This window comes from Rhincodon typus, chromosome 30, assembly GCF_021869965.1.
Source record: "Rhincodon typus isolate 14 chromosome 30, sRhiTyp1.1, whole genome shotgun sequence".
Lineage (NCBI taxonomy): Eukaryota > Metazoa > Chordata > Chondrichthyes > Orectolobiformes > Rhincodontidae > Rhincodon > Rhincodon typus.
The window spans coordinates 30,157,254-30,184,826 of NC_063361.1; the positions used below are offsets into that span (position 1 = coordinate 30,157,254).

The following is a 27,573-nucleotide window of genomic DNA, read 5'->3' on the forward strand; positions in this document are numbered from 1 at the left end:
CTGCTTGGCCTGCTGTGTTCATCCAGCTCTACACCTTGTTATCTCAGATTCTCCAGCATCTGTAGTTCCTGCTATTTCTGAGCTCAATATGAAGTCTGTAAGGCTGCAGAGGGCTGATTTGAAAGATGCACTACTGTTCCTCAAGTTCACCTGGAACTTCACTGGAGCAGCGCAGAAAGTCATGGATATAAAGCTCAGCACAAGATGTGGAATGAAAATAGCAAACCATTGGATGTCGGAGTCACGTTAGCAGACAGAATCGAGGTAGTCTGCAAAGCTGCTGCTCAAATTTGTGTTTTGTTTCAAGGTGACCACAATGAATACAGTAAATTGTTGAAAAATGGCCAAAGAAATAGCCGTTTCACTCACGAAGTGAGTTTTAGGGCCTTTGCCAGTGAGAGTGGCAGGGTAGTGAAGGAGCAAGTGCTGCATCTCCGACACTTCCAGCAGCTTGTGCCTGTTGCCAACATTGAATACTACTTTCTATTCCACAGATGCTGTTTCTGCCTGTGATATTCTAGCCCACTTCTCAGTCATCCCCAGTGCGCGCACTTCCATGCAAGGAACCTTCATCTTCATTTACTTTTGGTGTGCTGGCTTTGTTTTGATTCGTTCTTTATCCCTTCTTATATTCATTTGGTTTTTACACAGTCCATTCATGTGCTATTGGGACATGCCCTTTGTTTCTGTACTATAGACATTAACTGTCTTGTTGGCTGCTGATTCAGAAAAGCTTTTGTTATTGCCGTGGCATCGATCCTATCACACAGCTTCTCATTTGTTCTCCCCATCTCTAACTTCCACAGGCTTAAAATTTGCAGTGTTTTATTTCTGTTTGGTTCTGAAAAAATTTTGGGTTGAAAACCTTTTAACTCTGTTTCTGTCCTAAGATGCTGCCTGACCTGCTGAATTTTTCCAGCAGCCTTTCGTATTAGTTCAGTTGCGTGTTGAGTGAGTGCAAGCCAGCAATTGAAATTGGATATCTTTTACTGTTCATTCAAACGTATTTTAAGATTTAGAAACAACACACATATTTTTACGAAAGGAAATTCTCTAGTTGTAACTGCCATTTCTTTTGTACTGACAAGTTGGCATTCTCTGAGAAATGTAATGTCCAGAATACACTCTAAGTGTTAATATTCAATTCTGCCCTTTGGAAAGGACAGGGTTTTTAATAAGATATTCAGGACAGTTTAGGGGTCCGGGAAGACTAATTCAACATGCTAGATACAGGGACTGAGTGAATTGTGAGATACTTAGAGAGAGATATAACCTTTGCGTTTTAAGTGCCGATATTTAGCTATACTGCAGGAAAAGGATCTGAGCTAATGAGTTTGTGTAGAAGTTGAGAGCAGTTCAATAGCTCTATCTAGCTGGGGCTCGGAAGTCCTAGGAGAGAAAGAAGTAAGTGCAAGGCTGAAATAAGCTGTACTACTGAAAAGACGACTGAGCTTGTAAAGCACGTATCTCTTTATTTTTCAGTAATTTGATTGTGGACTGAAATTGGAAACAAACCAAAGATTATCGAAGTGCTTGCACTTTTTAAAAGCAAGCTTTCGACACTTACTGCAAGCAAGTACTGTTTATCCTATTATTCAACCAGTGGGGGAGGTTTAGTTACAGATGAACTAGCACCAGGGTGTGTATAAAACAAGATTTGGCTGGCAGCAAGTAATGATTGGTCTGTGGAGTGATGACCAACTGTTGATGACGAAGGCCTTCTGCCTGTCAACAGCTTTGTGATTGGCTTCTGGGTTGCTGAACAGCTTTTGTGTGTGAACAAGATATCAGGAGCCTTCAAATCTCTGAGTGGTGTCGATCTGCAGTTTTTTTAAAAAAAAATCCAGAGTGTGAAGAATGGCATTTTGTTTGTCCTCACCACTTGCTCGACGCTGCCACTTTTAACCAATGAATCAGAGGCTTTATAAGTTGTGAATCAGTTGTTCTGTGCCTTCTGCCAATGAGTTGAAGTACCTGTGGATGAGATTGATGAGCCACAAGTCCTAACAAGCCGAAGAATTCTCAGTGAACCATGCAGACTGGAACTCTCGGACTACATCCCCCAGTTTTTCCCTCCATCCCAGAACACCTTTTTTTGGCCTTCATATGTATGTAGGGGGAGTTTTATAAGGTTATATGTTGATGGTTCATACTTTTTACCTGTTGCTAGAATATATGTATGATAGATAGTAATGGGGCATCATGGTGGCTCAGTGGTTAGCACTGCTGCCTCACAGCGCCAGGGGCCCGGGTTCGATTCCAGCCTCTGGCGACTGCCTGTGCGGAATTTGCGCATTCTCTCCATGTTTGCGTGGATTTCCTCCGGGTGCTCCAGTTTCCTCCCACAGTTCAAAGATGTGCAGGCTAGGTGGATTGGCCATGCTAAATTGCCTGTAGTGTGCTTGTGCAGGAATGTGTAGGTTAAGTGGATTAGCCATGGGAAATGCAGGGATAGGTTAGGGCGTGAGTCTGGGTGGGATGCTGTTCGGAGAGTCTTCAGTGAACTCGTTGGCTGTTTTCACACCAGGGATTGAGGTAATGATTGTTTAAGTACAGTAACTTGGTTCTTGCATTCTGTCAACTTGGGTTTAAAGACAGGTAAATTAGAGACCTTTGCACAGCTTTTTATAAAATCTCGAACTTCTGTGTGACTCTAAGAATAGTGGGGCTTGATTTCCAGCCTGTTACCCCAGCGAGACCTGACAACTACGCAGCTATGTGAAGGCTCAGTGAGATAACTGTTGTTGAAAAGTTGGAGTTATGCTTGTGAATAACTGCTGGAATGCAGTTTCGGAGTTTAGGGGAACTGTAGGCTGAGAGAGAGTGTGAACAACCAGAATAAGAGCAGTCTTTGAGGCAGTCTGTGTCAAAATATCTCTTGAAAGGAAGTGTCAAGGCTAGATCAAAAAAAGAACTGTGAAACTCTTGTGAAGTTTTGTGAGATTTGATGACTTATTGTATCATCAACTTCTGAGAGTTACTGGGAAATCCACTGGATTACTATTTGATGTGCACTAGGTGTGTTTGGTTGCAGTTTATTGCCTACATTTTCCACATGATGATTCTGGATGCAAGAATGAAGTTGTCAATTCTACTACTATTCTAGCATTAAAAAAACCAAGTTTGTTGTTTGTTTAAAACTGTTGAATCTTAATGCTTTATTTTCTTACTGAGTCCCTGGATTTCAACTTTGGTCAACTTTTAGGTTTTTTATAAATGTAATCGAACCCTAACCAGATTGCGACATGATCCCAGACAAGATCTCTCAATTATAACTTAAATTTGTTGGTCTGTTCTAGGATTGTAACAGATTATAGGCAACTTTCTTAGATAATGCTCCTACAGTGCATGAAGGAGGGGTTGTTGTGTTCGATACTATCAGTGTTCAAGAGAAGAGCAGTGAGAAACCATCAGTATTGGGTGTTGTGTAGTAGTGGATCATGGAGGGAGAAAGAAGTTGTAGTACTAAATCACATTGCCCAGATGATCTCAGCTTTGACTTGGGGTATGTGCAGGATTATCTGTACTTGGTCAGGGCACTTAAATACCTCTGCCTGCGCAATGAATGATCTAAAAAGATAAGATGTGGACATATGAGTGAGAACAGCTAGATGCCATCCATGCTGAGTTACATCGTGGAATTTAATGTGAGCTAGAGGTCCACTTGGATGAGATTCCAGACAGTTTATGGCAACCATGAGTATGATTCAACAAAAAGAAGGGAAGAGTGAGGGAGACAGTTTGGAAAAGCAAATGGATCTGAATGAGCTATGGAGGGACATTTTGAGTGTGTTTCAATTGTTCTAACACACAGTCTACACCAATCTAGACCCCTACTATAAAGTCAAGAAATCTAAGTTATAAAGAATGGACTGTTCTGAAATGGTGTAAAATGTCTTTTATTTATGTCTTTGTCACAACGTTTGTGTTTTTTAAAAAAAAAAAAAGGGTTTCACATCTCTTATATAAAATGTTTACATCTTTACAATGATTAAATACGTATTACCTACAAGACAATGTGTTGACATTACCAATGGAAAGTGAATGGGTTATTACATAGTTTTCAAATGATAATAACATCTGCTGGAGGATGCTGATGGCAGTCATGATAGATTGACTTTAAAATGTGTCCACCTTGGTTGCTGCTGTTTTTGTATGAAATTCCAATGTGGTTTTTTTCCCAATAGACCACTATTGCTAATGTACTTCTCTGATTCACTTCCCTCTTGGGGAATGGTTGGTGAACTGTGTTTGAGTTGGGTTGTCGTGTTCTGCTGGAAGTCTTGTTGCAAGTTCAAGATGAGCCCAAAGGGTGTCAGAGGCTGGCACATTACCAATCAGAGGCCTTAGAAATGAAAAAAGGTATCATGATGCACCCAGTCTGGAGGTGATTGCATTCTGATACCCACTGAAAGCACATGTGCACCTCCACAGGATAATTTTAGAAATGGAGCGCAGTACAGCTCGGAGACAAAACCTGTCATATGAATATCATATAACTGGCTGTTTTATGGTTTGTGTCGTATTGGCTACGTCCTGCAGTCAATAAAACGTCCACGCGGATGTTGGAAGAACTTGATATTTTATCACGCACAGCCTTGTACCCTACCCAAAGCACTCCAGGTGAATCTTCCTGCCTTGCTCAATGATGTGACATTGGAGGAGGTTCTGTTCTGTGATATCAATTGCTGATTTGATTGTGCAATAATTTCTGTTGATCTGTGCTCCTGCTGCTCTTGGAGTAAAAGATGAAAGTTCACAACTTCACTAATTTCTTTTTCAGACGCAAAGGCTCTCTGCTTCCTATTTTAAAATCATGTAGTAGCCACCCAAGCTGTCCACTGTAAGGGAACAACACAGCTATGTAACGCAGCAGTGAAATCACAGAAAGGCAAATGACTGTCTGCCCACTGGATTATGTTGTATGCTCCACTTGTAATCACAGGGTTATTTAGAAGTGCCTTTTTACTGTTCAAAGATTAAATTTTCCCTGAGCGAGGTTAGGATCCCAAGTAGGGTTATTAGCTGAAACTTTGAGGGCACAAGCTCTGAGGTAGTAATGGTTCCCATTGGGTACACTGTATGTGTTATAACAGTTGTTCTTCACTAACAGGCAGGACTCCATGCTTTCAGACCTCTCCTGTCCCAGTTTAAGGATACGGGGTAGACTATTCAGGACTGAGATGAGGAGCAATATCTAGGGGGGAGTCTGTGGCATCCCCTGCCACAAAGTTGTTGAGGCCAAGACATTGTGTTCAAAGAGGAGATAGATATGTTTCTTAGGGCTAAAGGGATCAAAGGACCGGCCCCCGGCTCATTTGCCAGCCAATCTCTTCCCCAGTGCACTGGGAATAGAGAGACCAATGGTGACACTTTGAGTGCCAGGTGAATCCTTCTCGCACAAAAAGTGCTTCAAAATGGATCAGCTTAAAGAGCAGCTGTTTTCCCTCGAGACCCACCCTAGTTTCTCCAGGATATTTTTAATCCACATGTCATAATGCACCTCCATGGCTAGACCTCCTTGCTTGGAGGTAAGGACACCACCACTAAATCATAAGCCCATCAATCCTTGTTTATGTATTTTGGTATCGACCTGTTCAGACATTTTGTGACAAACCTCTGGGACATGTAGGAGTTGGCCTTGGGCCTCCTAGCTCAGAGGTAGGGACACTAACAGCACCTCAAGAGCCCTATCCTGCCTCTGTACCCTTACACGTGAGGGATCATGAATTGTATCTGCACTTTGGATCATTTACCTTTCAGTGAGTTAATTATAAAACTGGATTCATCCGCAAGATTCTGAATCATCTGGAAGAGAGATGTACAAAATATTACAACATCATTTCTCCTCTACTCTCTGTTTTATGCTGAAAAATCTCATGATGTGCAACCCAAAACTGCAGCCCCACTTGAGTAGGCACCCAGTAACTCACCTGATCCCCAACCAGGATATGGATCCCAGCTGCTCCCTGTCTGTAGATCTGAAGGATCTGGCTTGGTGAGATGTTGAATAGAGCTGCCAACTTGTTGGTTAGTTCAGCTTTGGTTAGATCTTCCAGGTAGATTTCCTTGTAAACTAGGGAGGAAAATACTGGGGTTGAGGCTTCTTATGAGGAGACCTGAACCATTTTATCTACACAAAAACAGACGACGTCAGTATAATGTACGTAAAGTAGAAACCAATTCATGCTCCAGAGAGATCTTTGCAACTGGGAAACTGCATGTTCAAGGGACTTTCATGGACACTGGATTAGCTTTGGAATGGAATGCACTTCTCCTAACTCGGGAACAGTCCAGCCACCTACTGAGAATCGATATTGTAATTGTCTTGTGCTGTCTATAGTCATATGACCAATTATGTGCCTGAGTAATAAATACAACTATAAATTTTATAAGTACATAAAGAAACTTTTTCTCTGTTGAATAGTCAATCTTGAGCTGTATCCCGGTACACATATTGATAGATTAAAGCCTTTGCCTTGTTTAGACCCCTAACTGTCTCTGTGTTGAATGTCACATGAAAAGCTACAATATAAGGTGAGGTACCTCTTCCTAGATTACTCACAGAAATACCCAGGAGATGAAGCTTTTATTTCCTAAAGCTTCCTGGGCATCCCTTGGGGATGGGGTATAAAGGCCCATGATCCTTCCTCCGCTGCAACAGCCAGGCAGCGAGCCAGTTCTCATTGACCTTCTCAGTCACTGTGGCAGTGCTCCTAACTGTGGTGCTCTGATCCTGATCCGGCTACGTACCACACATGGCGGTATTGGTGGTGTCCTGGCAATCTTCTTTATCCTTTCCCTGTGCGGGCTCCTGACACATATAAACGGTGAGGCGTGGGCGAATGGACCTGTGGACAGAAACGGGATGTCAGGGGCATGCTTTCTAAACTGAACTTCTTCCACTGTCACTTTCAATTTTTAAAAAAAAAACCCTGATTGTGTCTTGCCCCTCTTGTCTCCATGCTCACAATCTTGTGTTACAAATTCCATTCCAGAGACATGAGCGCAAAATCTAAGCTGCAGAGCAGCACTGAGGGAGCGCCGCGCTGCCGGAGGATTGGCGCTGAGAAAGTTATTGCAGCGTGGGAGGTTCAGTGCTGGGGAAGGGCCAGACTGTGATTTCAGATATTGAACTGAGAGCCATTTAGCTTCTTAGGCGTAACCAAAGGTCTCCATGGCAATATTCAGAGAAGAGATAAACCCTTCTCCCCCAGATGGCCTGGTCACTTGATCCCTAAATGAAAAGATTATCTAGTCACTATGATGTTGCTGTTTGTGGGAGCTTGCTATGCACAAGTTGACTGTGATGACTTCTTGTTTTATTTTGGTGTAAAATGCTTCAGGATGCCTAAGGTCATGAAATGGTCGAGATAAATGTAAATTTCTCTTTACTTGTCCTTTCTAACTCTTTAACCTCTTAAAAAAATCCTTCTTTAAAATGTCCAAATATCGCCTTTATATATATCAAAATCTCAGTGTTAGATGTTGTTGAGTTAAGGGTCCTGTAAAATATCCTGGGGCTGTTTTACTGACTTAGAAATTGTACAAAACAACTTGTTGCTGTTTCAGCCTGTTGCTGTTGGGATGGGTGGTGATGCTCATTCAGGATAAATGCCATTGAATAAACTCCTTTCATGTGCAAGAGCTCTCCATTCACTACCATTTTGTTGCTATTCACTTACACACATTTTCAATTTTAACAGTTAAAGTTTACGGTAAAAGTGCTCTTAACGTACTAACTAGGACCAAGAGTAGACCATATGTGGGGATAATGTGGAAAAATGGCATAGCGAGAGATTGTAGAATCCCTATAGTATGGAAACAGGCCATTCAGTCCATCAAGTCCACAGAGACCCTCTGAAGAGCATCCCACCCAAACCCACCCCACTATCCCTATAACCCTGCAATTCTCATGGCCAATCCACCCAGCCTGTAGGAGGAAACCCGTGCAGACACAGGGAGAATGTGCAAACTCCACACGGACAGTCGACCAAGGGTGGAATCAAACCTGAGTTCCTGGCACTGAGAGGTAGCAGGGCTAACCACTGAGCCATTGTACCACCTGTTGTTTTCAAGGCAAGATGCTCAGCGATGATCAGTATGAATGGTGGAGCATGCTGAATGGGGAGAATGGCCTACTCCTGCTCCTATGTCCTATGTTCCAGTACAGCCCCAGGAACCATCATTCATTAAGTTGTAGAGCTGTACATATCCTAAATTAATCTAGTCCCATTTGGCACATATCCCTCTTAAATCCCTCCCTATTCATGTATCCATCCTCATGCCTTTTAAATGTTGGAATGGTACTAACCTCCTCCACTTCCTTTGGTAGCTAATAACATGCATGCAGCACCCTCTGCATGAGAAAGTTGCCCCTTAGGTCCCTCTTAAATTTTCTCCCTCTCAGCTTAAACCTATGCCCTCTAGTTTTGGACTCCCCCACCCCACGGAAAAGGCCTTGGCTATTCACCCAATCCATGCCTGTCATGATTTTATAAACTTCTATAAGGTCACCCCTCAGCCTCTTACACTCCAGGGAAAATAGCCCCAGCCTATTCAGCGCCTCCCTATAGCTCAAACCTTCCAACCCTGGCAACATCCTCGTAAATCTTTTCTGAACCTTTCAAGTTTCACAATATCCTTCCTATAGGAGGAAGACCAGAATTGAACGCAGAATTGCAAAAGTGGCCTAACCAATGTCCTGTACAACTGCAACGTGACCTCCCAACTCTTATAAACAATGCGCTGACTAATAAAGGCAAGCATACCATACACCTTGTTCACTATCCTATCTACCTGTGACTCCACTTTCAGGGAACTATGAACCTGCACTCCAAGGTCTCTTTGTTTAGCAACACTCCCCAGGACCTTACCATTAAGTGTATGAGTCCTGCCCTGATTTGCCTTTCCCAAAATGCCCATGGGATCGTGACTGACCTCTTCTTCAATTGCTCTTTCCTGCACTATCCATGTATCCCCTCATCCACTTGTGCTCAAAACTCTCAACTTCCATTGCAGCCTTGTTTAAATTAGGGTTAGTTAACAAACATAGAATATAACATAGTGTAGGCACAGACCCTGCGGTCCACTATGTCTGTGCTTACCATGATGCCATTCTAAACTAATCCCATCTGCCTGGACATGATCCATATCCCTCTATTCCCTACCTGTTCATGTAAATGCCTCTGAAACATTGCTATTGTGCCTGATTTTACTAGCTCCTCTGGCAGCAAATTTTGAGTTTTAAGTAATTTTAAAAGACAGGTAAGATGCAATGCTGCATTTGCAGTTTTATCTTTGCTTAAAATGGTTCAAAATCACTCGTATACGAGAGAGTGAAACTGGTTTCTGCATTTCAACCTGAACAATCGAATGGAAACCTCTAATACCGGTGGAAAGTCGGCCGACTTTGACAGCAGTCATGAAGTTACGTTGCCTCTAGGGGGCAATCTTTACCTAAGTATAGGTTTGTAATGAAAATGGACTGAAACTGCATAAACGTAATATAGAGGTCTTTAGTCACAATGTTTGGTGAGGACTTTCTTGGATATCCAGGCAACCATGACGAGAAGCCTGCCTCAACTGTTTTGCTTCAATATAAAAAATGTCACAGACCTGCCAATAAACTTTTACTGTAAATCTTAACTTCCTGAAACCAAGAGAAGACCGTTGGTGATGTTAGTGACAAATATTCAACATATCACATTTCTCTCCCCTTTTATTTTAACACTACTATTAGCTTGATAACTTTGTACTGGTTAATGTCACTATTAAGTGAGCAGAATATGCCATAGTTTATGCGAATGAATTATAGATCTGTTGATCAATAGAATAGAATCCCTATAGTGTGGGAACAGGCTGTTTGGCCCAACAAGTCTCCATGTAACTCTGCATTTTCCATGGCTAACCTATACATCCCTGAACACTACGGGCAATTTACCATGGCCAATCCACCTAACCAGCATGTTTTTGGACTGTGGGAGGAAACTGGAGCATCCGGAGGGAACCCACACAGACACGGGAAGAATGTGCAAACTCTACACAAACAGTCACCAAAGTCTGAAATTGAACCTGGAACCCTGGGGCTGTGAGGCAACAGTGCTAACCACAGTGCTACCCCATAGCTGACAGTTCCAGATCACAACGATTTAAACAATGCAGCCTGATGTTACTGATCACTGGGAACAGTGCTCATTTCGATTCTCACTATCTTTTAACCTTTAACAAAGTTATAAAGCCAAAACAGGTCATTCATTCAGCCCAAGTGGTCTAAATAGGTGTTTATATTTCTCATCAGCTTCCTCCCACCCCTTCTTCTAACCTAGTTAGCATAACCTTCCAAATCTTTTCATCCTCAAACATCTCCCTGGCCGCTCAAATGTATTGGGGCTATTCACCTCTGCTTGGATTGGTTAGGATTACATTGCCTGGAGTTCAGAAGACTGAGGGAGGAATCTCATAGAAACCTGTAAAATCGACCAGATGCAGGAAGGATGCTCCTGATGGCAGGTGAGTCCAGAACCAGGGGACATTGATACATAAAAGTCATACAGCACGGAAACAGACCCTTCAGTCCAACTTGCCCATGCCAACCAGATTTCCCAAATTAAACTAGTCCCATTTGCCTGTGTTTGACCCATATCCTTCAAACATTTCCTGTCCAAACGTCTTTTAAATATTGTAATTGTACCAGCCTCCAACACTTCCTCTGGCAGTTCATTCCATACATGCACCACCCTCTGTGTGGAAAAAGTTGTCCCACTGGTCTCGTTTAAATCTTTCCCCTCCCCCCTTAAAGCTATGCCCTCTAGTCTAGTGACCATCTCACAGTTATAAACCTATTTTTGATCTCCCCTACAAGTGGAAATATTTTCTCTGCGTCTCTGCTTTCAGAATCTTGAAGACTAAGATGTGCCTTAGAACATAGAACATAACAGCGCAGTACAGGCCCTTCAGCCCTCGATGTTGCACCGACCTGTGAAACCAATCTGAAGCCCATCTAACCTAAACTATTCCATTATCATCCATATGTTGATCCAATGACCATTTAAATGCCCTTAAAGTTGGCGAGTCTACTATTTTTGCAGGCAGGGCATTCCACGCCCTTACTACTCTCTGAGTAAAGAACCTACCTCTGACATCTGTCCTATATCTATCACCCCTCAATTTAAAGCTATGTCCCCTCATGCTAGCCATCACCATCCGAGGAAAAAGGCTCCCACTGTCCACCCTATCTAATCCTCTGATCATCTTGTATGTCTCTATCAAGTCACCTCTTAACCTTCTTCTCTCTAACGAAAACAGCCTCAAAACCCTCAGCCTTTCCTCATAAGACCTTCCCTCCATACCAGGCAACTTCCTGGTAAATCTCCTCTGCACCCTTTCCAATGCTTCCACATCCTTCCTATAATGCGGTGACCAGAACTGTACGCAATACTCCAAGTGCGGCCGCACCAGAGTTTTGTACAGCTGCAACATGGCCTCATGGCTCCGAAACTCAATCCCTCTACCAATAAAACCTAACATACTGTACGCCTTCTTAACAACGCTATCAACCTGGGTGGCAACTTTCAGTGATCTATGCACATGGACACCGAGATCTTTCTGCTCATCCACACTACCAAGAATCTTACCATTAGCCCAGTACTCTGTATTCCTGTTACTCCTTCCAAAGTGAATCACCTCACACTTTTCCGCATTAAACTCCATTTGCCACCTCTCAGCCCAGCTCTGCAGCTTATCTATGTCCCTCTGTAACCTGCAACATCCTTCCGCACTATCCACAACTCCACCGACTTTGGTGTCATCCGCAAATTTACTAACCCATCCTTCTACGCCCTCATCCAGGTCATTTATAAAAATGACAAACAGCAGTGGCCCCAAAACAGATCCTTGAGGTACACCACTAGTAACTGAACTCCAGGATGAACATTTCCCATCAACCACCACCCTCTGTCTTCTTACAGCTAGCCAATTTCTGATCCAAACTGCTAAATCACCCTCAATCCCATGCCTCCGTATTTTCTGCAATAGCCTACCATGGGGAACCTTATCAAACGCTTTACTGAAATCCAAATACACCACATCAACCGCTTTACCCTCATCCACCTGTTTGGTCACCTTATGTGTTGTGTGGCCACCTGTCAGAACAGAGCAGAGGAGCCATTAATTTGTTCAGAGATTCTGGCAGATGCTGACAGCTTTACCTCAGTCGCAGCGTGTTAAAAAGTCTGATTCCATCTGCTGGGCCGCAAATTTGAATGATGTCGTCGCGCGAGAGTTTAAGTAGATCGGCCCCTAAGGGTTTGAATATGGAACAGTTACAAAACAGTCAAGTAAAAATTAAAGGGTACTACACAAAACGATACAAACTTGGGATGGGATGAGTGGTGGCCAGGTATTAGCATGAATTGAGGATTGAAATAATTAGTTGAAAGGAGAGAGCAGGAATGAAGGAATCAATTCATAAAATAAATGATCACACAAACCTTTCCTAGTCCATTGAGATGTTTGTTTTAAAGCAATCTCCTGAACACAATGCAAGTTTAACTTGTCGCATAGGCAAAAAAAACCTTTCCAATAAATCAAATCATCATATGTTTTTATCCTTCTCTTTAAATAAAGATGATATTTGAATCCTCAGCACTTCTTGCACATTCCTCATTCATTAATCTTTTGTAACTGGTGATAAATATTAGCCAAGTAGATTCTCCTTAAGACTGTTCAGTCTTCCTTATTGTAGACATTGAGAGATGATTTGAAACCTGCTTAGCAACTTTACTCTGTATGTAACCAAACAAGACAATATAAGTCACACAAAGTTTACATCTGGCCTTGAATACCGTGCCCTTATATCTCTGGCCTCCAAGCTCTCTCCATTATGTTTTTTTTTAATTTCTATCTTTGTCTTGTTTCACTGATATTTTTTTTCCTCTCTCCAAAGTTCTTCCTCCTTGTTGCTAAAAGAAGAAACATTTTCATCTTGCCTTCATCAGGACATTTTACAAGAATTCCATTGTAAAGGGAAAACAGCGTTTATACTGGATGAGAGGAGAACGCTGACAAGTGAACTTGGATTGATTGGTGAAGGCATCGCCATGGAGACGTAACCAGATAATGATTGACAGTTAACAGCCAGGTTTCATTAAAACCTTAAACCAGGCAGCTTAAATCTAATTGATCAAGGCATTGCTCTGGGATGTGAACCAGCAAATAGCTGTCACTTATTTTGTCGAGTTGAAAGAATGGTATTCTTGCAAGTTATCCTCTCAAGCGCTAGATGAAAATCTTTAACAAAGTGTGTCTTTTTTTTAGTAATACTCAAGTTCTGCTCTACCAAATAATTATTTGTTCTTCCTTCTATTTTATTTGTTCTATACAGTTCTTGTTCCAACTGTTCTCATAATCTGGTGTTCTCGAGTTATTGTTGTCAACTCTCATCTGATGTAGTACTGGAGGCTTCAAGACAGGAGATCTTTCTGCAGCCCAAACAGACCATTGTGTTGTTTCCAAAATTCCTCTAACTAATTTAAAAACAAACATTCAAAGAAAATGAAATAAAGCTCCACACTTCACTCCTGAGTTGCTAGCTGCAACATCCAGGACATCGACATTAATTTGTGAATACTCCAGAGTTCCCGAAATGCTGACAATTCTATCCCTGTTTCATCCTTATTTGCATTTTCTCTTATTTTTCATCTTGTCCTCGTTATCTCCCTTTCTCTCACTCTTTTCTGGCAGACTGTTATTAATACCATATGGCTGGCAAGGTGGAGCCTTCTGCCCATGGGTTATTGTAATTGCTGTGGGCTACATTCCTGGCACCGCAATCTTCTGACAGGATCTGTGTTTTCTTTTGCCCTCACCTGCTGGTCAGTTCTGAGGTCAAAGGATGGCGCAGGTAATTTGTGGGTGGGAACAATTTCCTAAAATTCCAAGATGTCTTTTCCTTCAGAACCAGTTTGACAGACCAGTTTTTCAAGTTGTTGAAACGGATCGACCTGTTTCACAACTTGAGCATGCTCAATCAATGCTTGGTGGTATTCTAAACAGGGGTGAACTAAACTGGTCAATGCCCCTCCCTGATACTTGCCTTGATGAGTGAGTTTGCCTGTGGCACTGGAGCATTCTGTTCATCTTGTTCTGCTTAGCATGTTTCTTTAGAATTTTTGGTGTCCTGCGCATCTCTTGTCCTCTCATTTTGATCAATCAAGAGGCTTTTAGGACTCTTATGTCGGAAATGCCTCCTCTCAGTGCCCAGGGTGTTCCTGATAAATCTCCTCTAAAGTGCAGTGTGGAGCGTCTGCAGGTCCATGGCTAAAGAAGGATTGTAATGCTGAACTTTTAATTTCATTTGATTGTAGTAGACCCTGAAATGTCAGCCTTCCTGCTCCTATGATGCTGCTTGGCCTGCTGTGTTCATCCAGCTCTACACCTTGTTATCTCTTTTAATTTCATTTCCTTATTTTTCTACTTTGTACCTAGAATTTTGTACCTAGGCACCTTTGTTCATGTGACAATAAAATCTAGTTCTAATTCTAATTCTAACATTGTTATACATTGAGTACAGACAATGTCCAATCATCTTGCAGTCCGGTTATTTAGTTTTCAATTCTTCAGAGATTTCCTGCATTGCAAGACTGACTACATCCTGCAGTACCCTCCCTTTAACAGGTTCACTCTTACTGCTCCTTCACAATCACTAACTTCCCTGAATCCAGGTAGAATTCTACACTTTCTCCATTTCTATGGCTGTTTTTAAGACAATTGCTTTCCACTATTGTACCAAATAGTTATCTTCATCCTAATTCTTAACACAATCCGAGTCTCTCCAAACTGTTTCTATCTGGGGAACGTACTCAAACACTAGAGAAGCTGCCACCCAGGTGGATACAGTTGTTAAGAAGGTGTGTGGTGTGTTAGCTTTCATCAATAGAGGGATTGAATTCAAGGGCCGTGAAGTTATGCTCCAGCTATACGAAACAATGGTTCAGACACATCTGGAGTATTGTGTCCAATTCTGGTCGCCTCATTACAGGAAAGATATGGAAGCGTTGGAAAAGGTGCAGAGTAGATTTACCAGGATGTTGCCTGGAATGGAGGGAAGATCTTACGAGGAAAGGTTGAGAGAGCTAGGGCTTTTCTCTTTAGAACGATGTAGGATGAGAGGTGACTTGATAGAGGTGTACAAAACGATCAAAGGTATAGATAGAGTGGACAGCCAGAGACATTTTCCTAGGGTGGAGGTAGCTATTACGAGGGGGCATAGTTTTAAAGTGAGTGGAGGTAGATATAGGGGAGACATCAGAGGTAGGTTCTTTACTCAGAGAGTGGTAGGGGCGTGGAATGCATTGCCGGAGAGGGTAGTGGAGTCGGCCTCATTAGGGGCATTTAAGCGGCTATTAGATGGGCATATGGATGATAGTATATGGTAGGGGTGGAAGTTCGGCACAACATTGTACTGTGCTGTACTGTTCTATGTTCTATATTCTAAAGAAAATATTATTAACAAATATCTAATCAGATACCCTGGACAAGTCATAGAGTTATACAGCACAGAAACAGACCCTTTGGTCCAACTCATCCATGCCGACCTGATATCCTATATAAATCTAGTCCCGTTTGCCAGCATTTGCCCATATCCCTCTTAACCCTTCCTCTTCATACACACATCCAGATACCTTTAAATGTTGTAATTGTACCAGCCTCCACCACTTCCTCTGGCAGCTCATTGCATACACACACCACCCTCTGTGTGGAAAAAGTTGTCCCTCTAATCCGTTTTAAGTCTTTCCCCTCTCACCTTAAATCTATGCCTTCTAGGTTTGGATGCCCCTACCCTGGGAAAAAAACCTTGGCTATTCACCCTGTCCATGCCCCTAATGATTTTATAAACATCTATTCATATGCTTGCCTTCATTGATCAGTGCATTGAGTATAGGAGTTGGGGTGTCATACTGCAGTTGTACAGGACATTGTGAGGCCACTTTTAGAATACTGCATTCAATTCTGGTCTCTCTGTGAGAAAAAAAAGATGTTCTGAAACTTGAAAGGGTTCAGAACAGATTTACAAGGATGTTGCCAGGGTTGGAGAGTTTGAGCTGTAGGGAGAGGCTGAATAAACTGGGGCTATTTTCCCTGGAGTGTTGGAGGCTGAGAGGTGACCTTACAGGCTTGTAAGTACATTTGCTCATGTTGCTGATACAGTCAATAACATCCTGTCACTTAGTTGAATGTGTTTCTTTAACTGACTTGTGTCTTGAAGATCTCTCATGTTGCCATTTCCATTAATCCATTGGATTGTCAGACCCCCTTTGACCTCTGGCCTTGATCCTCTCATATTCACACCCTTCTCGCCTTCATTCATTTGACCCGTCCACTTTGTCAGAGCCTCTCAAACACTTTCCACATTTGTATTATTCCTCTTTCTCGTTCGTGCCTTCCTGTTTCCTCCCTCTCATTTCAAATTTCCATGCCTGACCTCTTTGTGCGGTTTTCACCCGCCTTTTCCCATTCTCTCCTCCTCACTCATTCCTTTTTGTCAGGCAGATGGGGCTACTGCATTGTTGGTGAGCTGACACATTGGCTGATTTGTTTTAGTTTGCAGTGACGTGCTCCACTGACAGAGTGACAATCTGACATGCCTTGCTTTTGCTCCCTTCAGCAATCTTCTGTAGGCTTTGCACAAAGCCAATGGCCTTCACCAGAAGAAGACCAAAGTATATCTTATCAATTCGACCTCCTGTCAATTAAACCTTAGCTGGAAGCAAGAATAAAATCAACTAACTCTGTGAGATGTTTGCAAGGCTCTAGCCCTGTTATTTTATTAACGTACCACAGCTAAGTGCTCTAACTTTTTATGTTGCCTATACAATAAAAAAAATCAACATTGTAAAGAAACAGAGTACAGACATATAGAGCCACAGAGTTATACAACACTGAAATAGACCCCTTGGTTCAACTCATTCGCCATGACCTGATATTCTAAACTGATCTGGTCCCATTGCCAGCATTTGGCCCATATCCCTCTAAACCCTTCCTATTCATATATGCATCCAGATGGATTTTAATTGTTGCAATGTACATGGCTAAGGACAGGTGTGTAGCCTGGGCTCTTAAGCTTCATTATCAACCCTGTCGAAATTTTAAAATCCCGAACAATCCACTTCGTACAAATTTGCAAAACTGACTGGCAAGAAGTAGCAGCTGGTTGTTCAAACGTGTCCCACATTTTGATGGATAGTCTATCATTACCTAAACACTTCTTCCCCACCCACACTATACATCAATACAGCATCCCCCTCCGAACCCCCCACACCTCCTCATAGTCACCTGCTGCGGTTTATAATCTACAGCAACAGGTGAAAATGCAGCAAAAGAAAAGAACTGAAAGGTCGATTGGACTTCGGAAAATGAACACTGCAGGTGATCAGAAGCAGCTCAGAGGTCTCTCTGTCTCTCCCTCTCTCTCTCTCTCTCACACACCTATACACACATACACACACATCTACACACACACACACACACACATACACACACACACCCCTACACACACACACACCCCTACACACACACGCACACAGACTGTTACCTATAAATCTATAAATTTACACTCACGACTATGTGGCCAAATTCTGCCCCAATTCAATTTACGAATTTGCTGATGACACGACTGTTGTTGGTCAGATCTCAGACAACAAGAAGAAAGAATAAAAGACAGAGATTGAGTGCTTAGTGGCACGGTACAAATATAACAATCTCTCCCTCAATGTCAGCAAAATGAAGGGGTTGGTCATTGACTTCAGGAAGTGGAGTGAAGGGCACGGCCCTGTCTGCATCAGTAGGTCAAGAACGTCAGGTTCACAGGAGCGATGATCACCAATAATCTGTCCTGATCCACCCACGTTGATGTGATGGTCAAGAAAGAACAACAACATCTTTATTTCCTCAGGAGGCTAAGGAAATTCAGCATGTCCACAAGGATCTTACCAATTCTTATAGATGCACTTTAGAAAGCATCCTAACTGGATGCATCACAGCTTGGTTTGGCAACCGCTCTTCCCAGAACCATAAGAAATTACAGAGAGTTGTGAACCAGCCCAGTCCATCATGCAAACCAGCCTCCATCCATTGACTCCATCTACACTTCCTACTGCCTTAGGAAAGCAACCAACATGATCAAAAACCCCTCTCACCCTAGTTACACTCTCTTCCACCCACTTCATTTGGGCAGAAGATATAAAAGTTTGAATACTTGTATGAACTGAGTCAAGAACAGCTTCTTCCCTGCTGTTACCAGACTTATGAACAGAGCTCTCAAATGTTAATTCTGATCTCTCTCTTTGCACCTTCTCCGTGGCTGTAACATTGTATTCTGTGCTCTAGTCTGCTACCTTGATGCACTTAGTATGGTATGGTCTGCCTGTATAAGCACTCAAAAGCAACACTTTTCACTGCATCTCAATACATGTGACAACAATAAATCAATCAATCAAATTATGTCATCTGCCTCACAGTCAGCACACAAAATGCATAGAATGGGCTTCTAATTTTAAAATAAAGGACTTTTACCCAACTTTGAGAACTTAAGTGAAGACTCATAGTCCATAGTGTTTGATACAACACAAGGTTAATCACAGAGAGAAGAGGAGGTCAATCCTAAAGATAAGTCGTAAGTGATGCTCAACTCAGGGTCTTTTGGAACATTGTAGGACGATCTGAGGAGTAAGGCTTTCTTTCATGTTCCCTCAGGACATGGGCATTGCTAGCTGGGCCAACATTTATTGCCGATCCCCAGTTGCCACTCGAGAAGGTAGTGGTGGTGAACTGCCTTCTTGAACCACTACAATCCTTGTGCTGTAGGTAGAATCACAATGCTGTTAGAGAGGGAGTTCTGGATTTTTGACCCAGGGACACTGAAGGAATGGCGATATATTCCCAAGATGGAGAGAGGCTTGCAGGTGGTGGTGTTCATTTGTATCTGCTACCCTTTATCCTTCTGGATGGTACGTGGTACACACTGCCACCATTGAGCATCAGTGATGGAGGGGCTGAATGTTTGTGGGTGTGGTGCCAGTCAAGCGGGCTGCTTTGTCCTGGATGGTGACAAGCTTCTTGAGTGTTGTTAGAGCTGCACCCATCCAGGCAAGTGGGGAGTATTCCATCCCACTCCAGACTGGTGCCTTGTAGATGGTGAACAGGCTTTGGGGAGTAGGAAAATAAACTACTCACTTTTTACAATTTTGAGAAATTTCTGGACAAAGAAGACCGTCCAGTTAAAAACTTGAAGTAAGTTTTTTTGTCCACGACACTATGTATAGACGTACTTATAAGGTATATAGATAAGCATTTCTACATAATAAAGGTAACTAACTCCTTTATGAACTAAGATATTAAAAGTCTTGTGGAAAAGCCATTGCAAATCAGCCGAATGGAAAACATTTCCGGTAGACAGTAGACAAGGCAAAAAGTGACTGCTAACAGAATCTTGTGAATTTGAAACAATGTAATTCAGAGATGACCGTGCATTCTGATACAGAGGGTCAACTGCAAAATGTTCATGGTTTGAAAAGTCGTTTGAACCCTTTGTTGTAATCACTGCATTGTAACAATTGCCAAGATGTGATTCCCCAACACAATAAAGTTATTGAAGACATTTCTTCATTTATTGGTGGGTTGCCACTACCATTAATGCAATAAAGCTCTCAAACCAATGGCCCTATATGGGATCTTCCTCATTTTCTTGCCTGATCTGAATCATCATCTTAGACTATCCAGCTCTTTTTGTCACTCTATCCATTCTCTTCGGCCAATCAGTGAACGGGATTCTTACCTGAGAAATTTGCAAACAGTTTACAAAAGGGTGTGAATCGGTGTAGATGAAGCCACTGCTGCGTTTCCTGAATTGTTAACGTCGGTGACAGATGCTGCAAGACAGAGAGATATCTCGCTGACTAACCAAGATTACCTCATATTTCTAACTGGTGTAAAATTACCACAGTCCTCTCTAGTCAACACAACCTTTGGTTGCTCATACACTCTCCACTTTGTTAATGATGTTGAAGCTGAAGTTAATCCAGCGATACTCTTTGTAGTGATTGGAATGATGTCAGCCTGGTGAATCTCGTAGAATATGAGTTTCCTGATTGGGGTTGTTAATCTCGTCCAATCAGGGAGCCCTGGCTGACAGGTAAGAACAGGAGTGTCAGAGATTCTGCTCTCTCTAGGAGTCAGCTCTGCGCTAGTTGGACCGGTGTCATGTACTGTGCACATGTAACTAAAGGGTGACTTGTGATGGGATACTACCACTCTTTCTTTCTTATTGTTAGTAAAATCTATCTCATTGACCAGGCTTTTTGCCATTTGTCCTAATATATCCTTATGTGGCTGATTGTGCTTTACAACTCTCCTGTGAAGCAACAAAGCATTAAAGGTGCTACGTAAATGCAAGTTGAGTCTTAATGCCCTCTGAGATGGCCTAACAAAACCACTCCCCTTTCACAGTCATGGCCAAAGCATGACATGGATTGTAACCTAAATCGTGACGAGTACAGGATGTTTAGGAATGACCGGAAAGTAAGAAAAGGAGGTGGTCTCTGTTAGTTAATATGGTATTAACACAATAGTGTAGGGTGACCTAAGTTCGGGAAACAAAGAAATGAAAACAGTTTGTGTAGATATTAGAAATAATAAAGATGAGTCACTTGGGGGAGTGGTGCACAAGAGAATTGGTACTGTGTAAATTGTAGGAGCTGTGTACTGACAAGTGCCTAGGACCTAAAGGATATCATCCTCAGATCTTAAAAGAAGTGGCAAGTGAGATAGTTGATGCATTGGTTTTAATTTTCAAACACTGCTTTGTCTTGTGGACAGTCCCACTATATTGGAAGATGGTGAATGTGACTTCTTTATTCAAAAAGGAAGACAGAAAGCAGAACACTACAGGACAGTTAGCTTCACATCTGTCATAGAGAAAATATTAGAAGCTTATTATTAAAGAAATTGTAGCACGGCATTTAGAGAGGTTCAAAGTAATCAGGCAAAGTCAACCTGGTTTTGTGAAAGATCATGATTTGCCTATCAACTGGAGTTCTTTGAGGAAGTACTGGGTGCTGTAGATGAAGGAGAACTGTTAAATGTATTATGCTTAGACTTCCTGAAAGTATTTGATAAAGGTGCTAAATCAAATGTTATTGCAGCCCATTAAGCATGGGAAAACCTGTCAACATCCTCAACTTTATAAGAACTGATGTCTGAGAGACAAAATATACCGTATTGGATTTTTCTTTCCTAATGCCACATGCACATGAGTCCTTCAGATTTTCTTTCCATTCAGGTGTTATACATGTGGATTCATTCAGTTGTCAGACATATACTAACTTATTAGATACTGTATTAGATACTGCAGCTCAGGTTTGTGTGAAGGACAACTCAATGTAGGAAAGAGAATACTGACCTCCATTGTGCTCTGCACTGATCCATCCACCTGATGGTTTGGAGATGAACAGCTCCTGCAATAAACAAAGTTCCTATCAGATATCACTTATGCTTCTTTATGTGTAGGGCTACACTCTACTCCATGTGCAAAGTCAAACCTACTTATCTACAGTCATTCTTCCCCCAATCCCTTGACCTCTACCCAACTGGAAAAGCAGCTGGCATTATTTTTATTCTGTTGTGGGACGCTGGGCCAGCATTTCTTGCCCATCCCCAGCTGCCCTTGAAGGGGTGGTGGTGAGCTGCCTTCATGAACCGCTGCAGTCTGTGTGCTGTAGAAGAACTCACAAGGCCATCAGGAAGGGGATTCCAGGATTTTGACCCAGCGACACTGGAGGAATGGTGATATATTTCCAAGTCAGCGTGGCAAGTGGCTCGGAGGGGAACTTGCAGATGGTGGTGTTTTCATGTATCCGCTGCCTTGTCCTTCCAGACGGAAGTGGCTGTGGGTTTAGAAGGTGCTGTTTGAGGACCTTTGGAAAATTTCTGCAAGCAGCACTGGCTCACAACCCCTGAGACAAAGATGTTTGCCTAATCTCTGTTTAAAATGGGCACCCTCTGATTTTTAGACAGTGAGCACAGATCCTAAGGCGTGGAGCTGGATGAACACAGCAGGCCAGGCATCATCAGAGGAGCAGAAAAGTTGACGTTTCGGGTCTGGACTCTTCTTCAGAAATCTGTTTTTTCCTGTTCCTCTGATGCTGCCTGGCCTGCTGTGTTCATCCAACTCCACACGTTGTTATCTCAGACTCCAGCATAGGCAATTCCCACTATCTCTGAGCACAGGCTGTAGCTTGGCCCACGATAGGAAATATCCCTTCCACATCTATCAAAAATCCAAATCCTCTCCATGTGTCACTCAACACCTAGACTTGGAAAACTATCGCAGTTCCTTCACTATCAGGGGGCTAAATTCCTGAAACTTCCCTCACTAACAGCATTGTGGCTGTGTCCACATCACCCCAAGGACTATAACAGTTCACGATGAGCAGCTCACCCCATCCATTTCCACAACAGATGGGGTCTGGCAATAAATGTTGCCCTAAACCAGCAATGACCAGAACCCAACAATGAATTTTAAAAAAAATGTTCGAGTCGTTCCTGAATATAAGCCCATTCTTTTTCAATCAAAGAAAAGAAAGCTGAGCAAAAATCGTCATGTACTTCAATTTTCACCCTCTCCATTAGACACAGGACAATTAAATACTGCAGCCAATAAGCCAAAAGAAACCCTCAATTTTGGGCAAAGCAATCTATAAAGCTCAAACAATTTAGCAATATTTATACTTGCATTTCTTACCACTTAGTTTGTCTTTTTTGGAACAGGAACAGAGTATGTGTTTGAAAAATCACTGTTCCATCTTTGATGAATAAGTGCTAAGAACCCATGCTCAGCCAATTAGGATTTGTGCAACTTAGTGGAAGCATGAATATCAAATTTATATCTGGTCTTTTTGTCTCTAATGGGCCATCTAAGTTCACCCAAAGAGCCTCAAGGCTGGATTGACATGTTCAATCTGCAAATGTCAAATTCACTTTGAAACAAGGACTTTTTTATTGTCAAATCCTTCTTCATTCCCCATAATTCAATGGGTTTATTCTTCCTTTGTTAGATTTAGGCAATAGGAATTTAGAATCATAGAATCCCTGTAGTGTGGAAGCAGGCCATCCAGCCCATCAAATCCACAATGACCCTCCAAAGGGCACCACACCCAGACTCACCCCTACCCTATCCCTGTAACCTTGCATTTCCCATGGCTAATCAACCTAGCCTACTCATCCCTGGACACTATGGGCAGTTTAGCATGGCCAGTCCACCTAATTTGCAGATCTTTGGACTGTGGGAGGAAACTGGAGCACCCGGAGGAAACCTGCACAGCCACGGGGAGAATGTGCAAACTCCACACAGACAGTCACCTGAGGCTGGAATCGAACCCAGGTCCCTGGCGCTGTGAGGCAGCAGTGCTAACCACTGACCACCGTGCCAACCCAGGCTATCTAATTAATCCTATTCTGCTGCTCTTTTCCCATAGCCCGGTGATTATTCCCCCTTCAATTATTTATCTAACTTCTTTGTGAATGTTACTACTGAATTTGTTTCTATCATCTTTCTTGGCAGTGCCTTGAGTAACTCATTATTTAAAGATCCTTTTTGCTGTAAAATTGTGTTGCTAGTCAGCGTGAATCTGAGTCTTCGGCTTACTTTCTGCCACCTCAGTTTTGATCATGATTTTGCATACCTCTAGCAATGGGTTTTGATGGCCTGAATGACCTTTTAACTTCACCCCATACTTTTGCATGTCTTTACTTCCACTGAACCTGAGTCACAGCTTGTTAAGATTCTATGCAAACAACGAATTCTGAATAAGCACCAACTTACCCTTCTGGAATGTTGAATGGAATCGGAGATGCTGGGCTATAACCTGGGCTTCCAGCCGGGCTAATATTTGTACAGGGTGGGGTGTCAGGCCAAGGAGAACACTAATTGAAACAATGAAGGAATAATCTATGAAGTATATGTCAAGATAAAATCTCCACAACCTGTACAGTTAATAAGGGCTAATGCCTCACCTCAGTTAGCACCGTGGTTTCATATGCTAGCTGGTACTTGGACCTCTCCTGTGGAGACCGTTTCTCTATTTTCTCTTTGTCAGTTTTCAGTTTCCTGTCAGCACCTTTGGGCTGGATTTCAACAGATTATCTCGTCATCATTACATTGCTGGTTATTGAAGCTTGCTGTGTGCAAATTAGCTGACTTTACAATAGTAAACACCTTCAAAAAATGTACTCTTTTGACTGTAAGGCTATTGAAATACAAATCTTTCTATAAATGAGGAATCTGGAACTGACTGCTCCTGCTCAACACCCAGGAAAATGTTGTTCAATGGTCTAGCACTCATCTATTCAATGTTCAAGCTAAGAGAGTCTTTGACTTGGAGCACATTTCATTGGCAATGGAAGTGCTTCCAAAAAACTGATGTCTTGATTCCATTCTCCTGAATGTTTTCAGCATCAGGACCTCTTTAGTTCCTCAGCCCTTTAGGTGTAAGGCTGGGAGTGTTGAAGGCCTATTGGCACATCACAGCCATACCCAATAGCCATACACGAAAGGGCTGTTGTGGTCCAGTGGTAATATCCATACCTCTGGGCTAGGAGACTTGGTTCAAGTTCTAGAGGTGTGTAATAACTTTTCTGATTCAGGTTGCTTAGGCAAAAACAGAATCATACACTGTAGGTCAGCAGTGAGGCATAGGCATTCTGGCTAATCTACATCTTTGTCCTGCAGTCAAATGGGACTTCACTTCTCAGTTTGTTTTAACTTTTCCTTTATTCCTCCCTGAGATGTTGTTGGGAAGACCAGCAATTGTTGCCCTGTAGCCCTTGAACCAAGTAGCTCACAGACCATTCAGAGACCCCTGGCCTGAGAATTGCAGCCTGCACTACGTTATTGGGTCCTATTGTCCCTCCCTGTCAAAGGCCCTGCTTTGCTGTAGACCCCAAGAGAGAGATTTAGTGAGTGTGGCAGATTTCCTTTCCTTAAAATAAAACATCCTGAGCCTCATGGGTTTTTAAACCATAATCAGCGATAGTTGTCATGGTCACCATCACTGATACTAGCTTTGTTTCATTAAACTTGAACTCCACCAGACACCCTGTTTGTGATTTGAACCTGTGACCCCACCCTGGGCCTACTAGGGGAGAAACATTACCACTATACCATAACCATTCTAAGGCCTATATAGTCCAAATCAGCTCAATACCTTGAACAAAAGAAAATAAGCAGAAGCAAAAGGTATTTGTGATGGGACCCAATGGATCTGATGAATCCAAAAGGAGACGATGTAAGAAATATAAATCCATAACAATTGTTCCTAAATTCTTCATCCAACTACACGGTCAGATTGCTCACACAATACAGCAAAATCACGTGCCACATTCTGAAGCACAGAATTCTGCAGCTCTGGGTTGGTTTTTGACAGTGATGAATGGTTTATAACCACCTTCTGTTCTAACTGCCTTGGGAAAAGTTCAGTACCTTAAATACTTTAATCTGACAGCTTGCAGAGTGCAGGTGCTCAGTGTAGTCTCCGTTCTCACTCAGCTTGAAGGTGTCAATCTGAATTCTGAAGGGGACCCCTTTCTCGCCACCATTTTTCCTGGGGGTGAATTCTGTGCTGATGCAGTGAACCTGAAAACGAAGGTGTGGAATTTAGTAACAAGTTTCCAGTCCTGACCGATATTCCTTCATCTGCGGAAGTAAGTCTGTTACTTCTTGGTGCTGGAGTGTGACTAAGTGTCTATAAGTCTCGAAGTGATTTAAATGGAACTCCATTTGCAACGTTAATGGACAAGGACATTGATATGTTGTGCTGGTCAATTATAGAGAGTAGTTAAATATTGGAGTTGGGGCAGCATGGAAGGCATCACAATCTATGTGTCTATCCCACTCTTGGTCTAGATTCTGTAGTTCACTCCTGACTAAAAGTGAGAAATATTCCACTCCTGAAATTGAAGTTATTAAGGCACTGACTGCATGAAAAAAAAATTTCTTTAACCTTATTTTTTAAATAGATGAGATAGTAAGATAAATTGTATTAAAACATACTCCTTCTTTTCTTGTTGCCTGTTCCTAACTGACCTTGAACTGAGTGGTTTGCCAGGACAGTTTTAAGTTACATGTAGGCCAGACCAGGTAAGGATGACCAATTTCCTTCCACAAAAAACATCAGTAAGCCAGTTGGGTTTTAAAAACAACAAATGACAATAGTTGTCATGGTCACCATCACTGATGGTTAGCATTCAATTTCAGACTTTATTAATTGACCATGTACTCTACCAGCTGCCAGGATGGGACTTGAACCTACATCCCCAAAGTGTTGTCATGCACCTTGAGAGTACTAGTCCAGTGACACTATCACATTATGCAACCATCCTCCCCTCTGTGTGTCACTTAATTGTGATCAATGTGGCCTTCAGCTTTGTTGGATCATTCAGTGCCAAAGTTTGTGGAACATTATCTTCTGTGAAGTTGACAAGAAGTCTGTAAAGAGGAAAAGAGGAGACAATGAATTGTTGATATTCTTGAGGCAGGCAGCTCAGTGCTATAACTGGTTGAGTTCCAAAGTGTTGCGCTATGGATTGGTGCGCCATCAGGTTTTGCTGAGTCAGAGACGTTGACGTGATACCAGAGAGGAAAGGAAACCTAAATGTGATTCATAATGAGGGCTGCTTCTGTGCACTATCTGATCATGAGGGTGGATCAGGAATTATAAAACCTAGGAGCAGGTCACTGCCCTCCTAATATGGCCCAAGGAAGCATGGGGAGGAGGATCTGGGATAAATGAATGGCGAGAGGCTTGGGGACAAATATTCTAGAGGGATAACTGTGGGGGAGGGTGACAGAAAGTAGAGTAGAAGAGAAAATTAGAGTAGAAGCAATGCGAAAGGAGAGAGAGTGACATGAGAGAAAGGGAAAGGGAAGAGGATTGAACTGGAGCGAGGAAGACACAAACCTGAATGGAGAGAGAGGTTTGTTTCTTTGGATCCCAGAAAAATTCCGCAGCATTCAGCAGCATGGGGGTTACCCGTGGGTCCACAATTCCAACTGACAGAGGAATATCTGAATTGAAAAAAAATCATTTCGAAAAGAGAGAGAGAATGTCACAGTGTTAAAGAAAACCATAGCAAATGATGGATTAGTCTGACTAAGTCAGAATGCTTCAGACCAAAGAATCATTGCTGGCTGAAGGATAGTAGGCAGTATACTGCAGGTCCCTGTTTCTACGTTTTGATTCAACTGCGGTGAAGAAAATGGCCTTGATAGAAGCCCCCCCTCCACCTTCCTCCTACCGTTGATGGCACCAAGAGAACTGAAGTCGCAAAGCAGTTGCCAATAAACTGCATCATGGAACTTGCTAAATGTACCAATGCAGGACTTCATTCTGAATCTCTAACGCTTCTTGTGATGCCTTGCTGATTGTTTATGGAAGCAGGCTGCTTCTCTGAATGAGCTAAAACCTTTTATTCCTTTGCGACACTGAGCTACTGTATCCCAGCTCTGACGAGCCACTCTAA

General features: G+C 42.4%; 1 protein-coding gene across 1 annotated transcript in view; it reads right to left on the bottom strand.

The window, feature by feature from the left end:
* Positions 1–4,656: 4,656 nt before the first annotated feature.
* LOC109924412 (transcription factor CP2-like protein 1) overlaps positions 4,657–27,573 on the bottom strand; it is a 37,223-nt gene continuing 14,306 nt past the window's right edge. The window contains exons 5-15 of the mRNA XM_048614784.1: positions 27,012–27,118; positions 25,535–25,687; positions 24,070–24,180; positions 23,879–23,979; positions 21,458–21,512; positions 19,835–19,928; positions 12,210–12,300; positions 6,754–6,851; positions 5,934–6,076; positions 5,757–5,808; positions 4,657–4,841 (exon numbers count right to left, since the gene is read on the bottom strand). Coding sequence (XP_048470741.1) covers positions 4,804–4,841; positions 5,757–5,808; positions 5,934–6,076; positions 6,754–6,851; positions 12,210–12,300; positions 19,835–19,928; positions 21,458–21,512; positions 23,879–23,979; positions 24,070–24,180; positions 25,535–25,687; positions 27,012–27,118 — 1,043 coding nt within the window. The 3' untranslated portion in view covers positions 4,657–4,803. The remainder of the gene's footprint in view (positions 4,842–5,756; positions 5,809–5,933; positions 6,077–6,753; positions 6,852–12,209; positions 12,301–19,834; positions 19,929–21,457; positions 21,513–23,878; positions 23,980–24,069; positions 24,181–25,534; positions 25,688–27,011; positions 27,119–27,573) is intronic.